This window comes from Patiria miniata, unplaced genomic scaffold, assembly GCF_015706575.1.
Source record: "Patiria miniata isolate m_02_andy unplaced genomic scaffold, ASM1570657v1 HiC_scaffold_9, whole genome shotgun sequence".
NCBI classification, from domain to species: Eukaryota; Metazoa; Echinodermata; class Asteroidea; order Valvatida; family Asterinidae; genus Patiria; species Patiria miniata.
Genome location: NW_024037076.1, coordinates 8,606,003 through 8,614,666, shown reverse-complemented (window position 1 = coordinate 8,614,666; position 8,664 = coordinate 8,606,003). Strand labels below are relative to the sequence as shown.

Genomic DNA, 8,664 nt, shown 5'->3' with positions numbered 1-8,664 from the left:
CGATCGCGTCTGCAAGCGGTCTATTCAAAACATGATTCAGCAACTTTTGATTTGAAATTGAGATGCTAGAATTCTGTTTTTCTCGGAATATACAGCAGAAGCTGAGCTGAAACTTCATCCGGTTAGTTGTTCAGTATCCTTCACTAGATCTTGAGCACTTTTGTTGCTTCAAACGAACAAAATGCACAAATTACAAATGATGGACTATATCTTTTCATCTAGCAGTGAAGCTGCAAATTTTATTATTCTTATAATTACTAGACTCCCTGTGTGTGTGTGAGGCTGCAATAACTTAAAAAAAACAACAAAGTGAAATTGCTTTGGAAAAAAAAAAACTAAGGCAAGTGGGTTTCAAGTAGATTGTAAATGGTTGGATTTAATTAATACTCGCTTAGAAACTGACACAATTTTATTGAGTAGATCATGGTGACATGCCCGAATAACACTTGCAGGTTTCCGTTATATCACGTGATCCCCTTTGCAAACGCACCTGAGTGCAAGGGACTTTTCGAGGGACAATCCCTTACAGATATTTCGGGGCAAGGTCACATCCGGCTTGGATTACATTGCCAACATTTAGTCTGCATACCGAGCATCGAGGATGCTGTTCTGATTCGTGTTTTTTTTCATGAGAACTTTTAGAGGCATGGAAACGACTCGAATAAGAATCTACAAGAGCCGTGTCAGTAAGAAACGCAAAAAGCGCCTTTTGTAATTAGGCTTAAGAAGGTATGTAGGTTCTGTGTGTGGGGATGTCCCTTTCGCTCTACCTCTGCCAAAACATCTCTGCCGAATTAACTAACATCAAGGAGAATTAAGGTCCAGAGATGCACCCGCTTCGTTTTCCTATATATATTTGTGTTAGCGCCTCTTTCGATTCACAATCATCTGGATTCGTCTGAGTCTACATCTGGCTGATCAGCATCACAGTCATCTTGAACAGACAGTTTGAAGAAATCGGTGAGTACTTTGTCTGTTTATTATTGTTTCCCCCATGACATTGCAGCTATACGGCCCCTTGTATTTCCACACAACAATTTCCACAAAAATCACAAAGATTGTATAAATACACATACCACACGACGGAAAAAATACTACTATACAATCAAAAGAGACACACAGGCCAAAGTGAGATAGAAGCAACTATAGGAACCAAAAAACTTAATAATTATAGCTTAAATAATCTCTCAGTCAAAAATATAAGATTAACTAAACAGACCTTTACAAATATCACCAAATCTAAATTGCGCATGACACCACAAGTTGATATGCATGCAGATGTATACAAGATCGTCGAACGGATGGATGACAAAATATGAGAAGACAATTCTCAGTGCACATATTATTGCACGCAGTGCATGTCACTCGAGAGAACCCGTATGACCGATGTATGACCCCGATCACTGCGCAGTACTTATTGTTCGTAACTGATACTTCGTGGCTTCGACATGGGTGTGACGGTCTGTGCGTACGTGTGTTTGTGATAGCCGGCCGATACAGTGTGGATGTGCAGGACCGCGCTTGGTCCGCGCTTGGTCCATTGGTCCGACGGCCCATTGGTCGCTATACGTTCCATTGGTATAAACGTTTCATTGGTCCGAAGTCCCATTGGTCAGCAAACAAAACATAGTAAATCGTGACGTAATAAACAGGACTCGTTTATACTACGCTGTTTATTACGTCACGATTTACTATGTTTTGTTTGTTGCCCCCAACGACGACTTTTACACAAATTGCACGTTCGGGTCGAAACAGGACCTGAAAAACAGTTCTCAGAGGTACCTTTTGTATTCATTTCATGACAAACACAAAAGTCGTTTTTATTTCATCACACCTTTAGGCTACATATTACGAAAGCCCGTTAGTGCCATCGTATGATGTATACATTGCTCTTTTGCAAGTATATGTTTGGTAAATCTTGTTTTTCCGATGTATATGTTTGGTGAATCTTGTTTTTCCGATGTATATGTTTGGTGAATCTTGTTTTTCGGATGTATATGTTTGTGAATCTTGTTTTTCGGATGTATATGTTTAGCAAGTCTTGTTTTTTGCAAGTATATGTTTGGCGAATCTTGTTTTTTGCATGTATATGTTTCCCGAGTCTTGTTTTTTGGAAGTATATGTTTCCAGAGTCTTGTTTTTTTGCAAGTATATGTTTCCCGAGTCTTGTTTTTTGCAAGTATGTTTCGCAAGTCTTGTTTCTGTGAAGTCTATTTTTAGTAACAGTCTTGTTTTTTGCAAGTATATGTTTCCAGAGTCTTGTTTTTTACAAGTATATTTCTCGAGTCTTGTTTTTGTGAAGTTTATTTTTAGTAACAGTCTTGTTTTTTGGAAGTATATGTTTCCCGAGTCTTGTTTTTTGCAAATATGTTTCGCGCGGCTTGTTTTTGTGAAGTCTATTTTTAGTAACAGTCTTGTTTTTTTCAAGTATATGTTTTGCGAGTCTCGGTTTTTTTTTAAAGTATATATGTAGGGACCCGATCTGCTACTCCCCAGACAAAATTGTTGCACCCCTATTTTTATTTTTGGAATAGTCCTACTAGCTTGTACATGTACTTGTAGCTGCATAACATGTGGTCCATGTAATAATGGTACGGTATCCGGTCACTTCGGCACCTTGGCAACTCGGCACCTGCCAACTCGGCACCTTGGCAACTCGGCACCCACCAACTCGGCACCCACCAACTCGGCACCCACCAACTCGACACCCACCAACTAGACACCTGTACAAAAACCAGTTTGGCACCTAGCCGACTCGGCACCTGACCAACTCGGCACCTCCCCATGTGCAAAATTCGAAATGTTTCTCAGTAATCAGTCCGCACATTATTGATTTTCATTGAGCTGGAAAATACGCTGTTACTAATAGCCTAATTGTTTTTATAATGGAACTTGCGATGTCAGATTGCAACGTTCGTTGACAGTTCCTTCGATATTTTGAGTACGGGTAGCAAGCACTGTACGCTGGCCGTCACCGGTCAACGCTTGTCCTCCCAAGTCCACGGCAACGGTGCACTGCGCCTGGCCTGGCCGCACATCCACACCGGCCATCGCCACGGTGCACGGCCGGTGACATGCACCGTGCTTGACCGCACATGCCCTCCGGCCATCGCCACCGCGCACGGCCGGTGACAAGTGCCTCGCCTAGCCGCACAGCGCCAACATTTCCAGCCCCCCCCCCAAAAAAATCGAGATGGGGTATTGGTTGTGAATAACGGCAAAACAAAATTTTGCTTTCGGGATGACAGGTGCCGAGTTGGTCAGGTGCTGAGTTGGAAGTTGTGAGAAAGAAGCAAAATTTGGGTGCCGAGTTGGCCAGGTGCCGAGTTGGCTGTGTGCCGACTGAATGCCGAGTTGGCGAGGTGCCGAGTTGGCAAGGTGCCGAGTTGGTGGGTGCCGAGTTGCCAAGGTGCCGAAGTGACCGGATACCGTACCATTATTACATGGACCACATGTTATGCAGCTACAAGTACATGTACAAGCTAGTAAGACTATTCCAAAAATAAAAATAGGGGTGCAACAATTTTGTGTGGGGAGTAGCAGATCGGGTCCCTACATGCATGTATATACTTTTAAAAAAAACTGAGACTCGCAAAACATATATTTGCAAAAAACAAGACTGTTACTAAAAATAGACTGCACAAAAACAAGACTTGCGAAACATACTTGCAAAAAACAAGACTTGGGAAACATATACTTGCAAAAAAACAAGACTCGGGAAACATATACTTCCAAAAAACAAGACTGTTACTAAAAATAGACTTCACAAAAACAAGACTAGCGAAACATACTTGCAAAAAACAAGACTCGGGAAACATATACTTGCAAAAAACAAGACTCGGGAAACATTATACTTCCAAAAAACAAGACTGTTACTAAAAATAGACTTCACAAAAACAAGACTCGCGAAACATACTTGCAAAAAACAAGACTCGGGAAACATATACTTCCAAAAAACAAGACTGTTACTAAAAATAGACTTCACAAAAACAAGACTTGCGAAACATACTTGCAAAAAACAAGACTCGGGAAACATATACTTGCAAAAAACAAGACTCGGGAAACATATACTTGCAAAAAACAAGACTCGGGAAACATATACTTCCAAAAAACAAGACTGTTACTAAAAATAGACTGCACAAAAACAAGACTTGCGAAACACTTGCAAAAAAACAAGACTCGGGAAACATATACTTGCAAAAAACAAGACTCGGGAAACATTTACTTCCAAAAAACAAGACTCGGGAAACATATACATGCAAAAAACAAGATTCGCCAAACATATACTTGCAAAAAACAAGATTTGCTAAACATATACATCCAAAAAACAAGACTTGCTAGACATATACATCCGAAAAACAAGACTTGCTAAACATATACATCCGAAAAACAAGATTCACCAAACATATACATCCGAAATACAAGATTCACCAAACATATACATCGGAAAAACAAGATTTACCAAACATATACTTGCAAAAGAGCAATGTATACATCATACGATGGCACTAACGGGCTTTCGTAACATATACCCGAAAAATGACGGAAATGTCTTCGAGGATTCCACAACCTTTTTAACAGCCTTACCACAAGTGTGGTAGCATGGTTTGGGACCTATTCAAATATGCACAGAAAACTTAACAGATTAATTTTGCAGTCCTAGGATCCTCATTCAACTGTACGACCGTGGAATCATGCGTGCATAATGGCACCCACGCGATCAAGGCCAAATTATCTTACAGAGTTGACTGGACGCGTGCGTTGGAAACCGCGCGAGACCCGAGATCTTCCGCGGTCATTCAACTCGGCTCCGGGATGTAGATTTCGTTTTGAAGAATATAATGGCCAACGCGTTTGTTTGCCGTGTGATTTTGTAATAATATGAGAGAATCCGATAGGATTTGAAGGTTTTGCATTGTGGTGATAGCAATTATAGCAATACGTTCACGGTTTCTGCTTCTAGTTCTGCGCTTCTGCATCTGCTTCTGCTCAATATACTGTGCAATCAACTCCATTTGGCTGTTATCACGTGACAATGTCACACATCTCTTTTGTGAGTTGTGAGATTCTGAAAAGAACCGAGGGAAACTCAACGTTTCGGGCAGTGTACTATACCCGTCGTCAGAAAACAGGGACTCGTATTCTTATCTTTACGCTTTCAACCCTTGAATAGCGGTTCCACTGAATGGTAGCAATTTTAATCCGTCAGCCTAAAAGTCTTTAGCATTCCAAAGACATTTTCATCTTCGTTTCATTACAAACCAAACTTTTTTTGTCATTCTATCTGGATCTACAACCATTATACATGTATCATTTTCATCTTAATGAAATAAAAATAATTTCGATGTTGTCTTCAGATGAAGTGATAGCGATCCTTAGGCCCGTGGTACATAACACGTGTTTTGACAGGGTTGCTATAATTGTTTAATGAGTTAAGAAGTCCACCGTCTCATTACTACTTCTATTTTTTCTCTCATTATCTTTCACCTGTCACTCATGTTAGGGGAGAGAACTTGTTTGAGGGCCCACAGTCAGACGATTCTCCCCAACGAACTACATCGAAGCCAACCATGAACCGACTTCTCCTAGCCTGGGTGTTTCTGGCGGCTGCCACTGCCTCGGTGAGCGCCTGGTGTTCTTCGGGCTACACTCAGCGTCCGGGAGGCAACTGCTACAAGTTGTGGAACACGGAAGACGAATGGTGGCTGTACGCTGACCATGTCTGCAGAGCCGAAGGAGCCTGGCTGGCCACTATCAGAAACGAGGCGGACAGTGTGTGGGTCAACAACTTCTTCATAACCAATAGGCGCCACCACTGTGAGGATTGGTACTGGATCGGGTGAGCTAAAATATCACGAATTATTATTCTTAAATACCAAGGACAGTTTACCCATTCCTATTGGTCGAGAGCCTGTCACGTGGCCGGTTTTAAACAGTCGATAGAGATCGACTGACTGGTCTTTAACACTTTTCTAGTGTCACATGAAATTTGGATCAGTATTTCATTGTCCTAAAACTCACACTCACTAGCACAGCTGCGCTTTACGTCACTTCGCACAGTGCACTTGACGCGCGCGCCAATCTCCATATAAGGAATTGTTTACGACGACTCGCAAGAGAGCCATTAATGATATATAGCTAGAGGGGTTTCCCGGAAAAAATAACATGAAGTAAAACTTCTGAGCAAAATCACTGGACATTTATAATGTTTGACTTGTTTTGACTTTTGGAGTGAAAAGTTTTTATCATTGACCGAATAGGTATTGATGCATGGCCGGTATTAAAATTCTGCTTAAGACCGGTTGGAGTCTGGATGCTAATAATCACCCTCAGACTCACACAATCAACATCCAAACATCAACCGGTCTGACTATCCAGAGTGTTTAAAACCGGTCAAGCACACATTTACTTCCTTGATAAAAAAAATGATCGATACAATGATGCAATTTCTGTCGGGGAGATTGAAACTGGGCTTTGCCATTTGTCCGCGTTTTGCAAAACTAAAAGCCAATATAAAGTCGTCACCGTTTTCACGAAGAGCCCCATATGTGGATACTGAAGAAAAAACATTTTCGAGATAATCACAAAAGTAGTTTCTCCTATAATAAAAGTGCAAAAATACTACTTTGCAACAACTTTGTGCAGTAAGGAAAACTTCCAATGATTCTATAAGAGGTGGATTTTTTACGTGAACCCAGTAATTTTAGAATGAACATAGTTATTAGCAAAAATTAATTAGTAAAGATATGTGTCTCTTCGTGATAACGAAAATCTCAGTTGACCTACTTTTACGCCTTTCCGTGCAATAGGTTTTGTACGCGTTCAAGGGGCCGAAATGTATGTGTCTCTTAAATGCAATTATCGAGATGTCTGCCCCTCGCATCATTGATGTAATTTTGAAATTAATGATGTTTGCTAACAGAAACATGTCAAGTGGTTAAGTACAATGTTTTAAAGCAAAATAGTGAGAAAAAAATCGTTCATTCCCGTGATGTTGAGCAGCACACCGTCATTAAATTTGCTGTTGAGACCGAGTTTGAAATAAAGTAGACCCGAGGCCTCACGCTCCCCTGTTTCACACACTAGCCTACCTCAGAATATCCGTGAACAGAGTAGCGTGCGGACAGTGACCGATTGATCTGTGGCATATAGGGGTCAACTTAATTTAAATATCCCCACGTTCCGCATGACGTAGGCGTGCTCTAGATAAAGCCAATCACAAACTACATGTGGCGAAACGTCAGACCGCCTAGCAACCATTGGGATTTTAGAATCATTGCGAGCGTTGCCTGTCGTCATAAAATGATATGAAATCAAATTTCCAGTTCACAAACTCGTCTCTTTTTTGTCTTGTCTCCTATACAGAGCCAATGATCTGGTAAGGGAGGGACTCTGGAGATGGGCGGAGGATGGTAGCGTACTCAACTATTTCAACTGGCGGCCTGGTGAGCCAAACAACGTTGGAGGTGAGGAGGACGTTGTGGAGGTCAACAGCAACAATCGCCAGTGGAACGACAACAAAGTAACCGATACTGCCCAATTGTGCTTCGTCTGCGAGAAGAAACCAATAGGGAGTGGTTACTAGAAGCTTCACAATAGTTGATCTTGTATAACGTCAAAATATAAGAAATACTTAATAAAATTTAAAACAAATTATGGCCAGTGCTTGCCATTGGATGTGAGTGGGAGAATCCGCTCACCGAATTTCGTAAAATGTATCTGAAAAGAGTTTTCCCATGAAGAATGGCTGTAAGGTTGTGCAGTGCTAGACCATAGATGTTGTATCGCGCCCTTTTGCAAATCCAAGTGTGCTATTCATAGCCATGATGTCAGACCATGCCGTTTTAGCTATAACTCTGTACGTGAGTCAATTTCGTGAAGAATTTGTTTCATCTTTGGAGGATAAATTCCGGGGTCCATAATTGTCGGTATGAATTTTAAATGATCCATAACCGATTATCCTTAATTGTACAATGTTTCATAATATTCAGGGAGATCAATTGCAGTAACTTGGGGGGCTTTTCTTAAGCAAATTTTAAGACAAGTTTAGGGCCTACAAATTTCACGTGATTTGTACAGGTCAATGAATGGGATTTGGGGTTAAATTCAAGGGTTATATTGCAGTACATGTAATAGCCTAATTATTAATCCGAGATTATCCCGTCTTTATTGTATTTTAGTGAACCAGTTTAACCAGTCAGTTCAGAATAGTTCATCAGTACATCAGTTCATTAATGTATCTGTTGTGGAACAAGCTGCCATTTTGCCTGAGTAGGCAAGAAAACTGTAATCTAATGCACAAATAAGGTCTGTGTGGAGATCAGAGAGTGAATAAAACAAGGGAACCAGCAGAAAAAAACTGTGTTCACAGGTTGAGCAGATTTCTTCTTATTTAACTGTTTCCAATAAAAGTTTCAATGTGACTGATAACGTACAGGAAAATTAAATGTACAGTTTCTGTTTGTCTAATAGTTTTCTTATTTTGTATCCCTTGCAGTTGCATTTCTATAAAGGTAACTTTTAACCAAAATAACCATTGACATTATACTCTCCGTATTTTCAACACCAACACGAATACGACCTATTAACCCTATCACGAGCTGGTAAATCGATCAGCTATATTGCAATTCTGAGGGCAAGTCCCTCAAATGGGGTACGTCTGAC

The 8,664-nt window shown here is 40.7% G+C and overlaps 1 protein-coding gene across 1 annotated transcript; it reads left to right on the top strand.

The window, feature by feature from the left end:
* Positions 1-626: 626 nt before the first annotated feature.
* On the top strand, positions 627-8,442 carry LOC119719932 (perlucin-like protein). Its single transcript, XM_038189415.1, has 3 exons — positions 627-960; positions 5,504-5,839; positions 7,366-8,442. Exons 2-3 carry the CDS (start codon positions 5,571-5,573, stop codon positions 7,583-7,585), a joined length of 489 nt encoding a protein of 162 aa, XP_038045343.1. The 5' UTR covers positions 627-960; positions 5,504-5,570; the 3' UTR covers positions 7,586-8,442.
* The last annotated feature ends 222 nt before the right edge of the window (positions 8,443-8,664 follow it).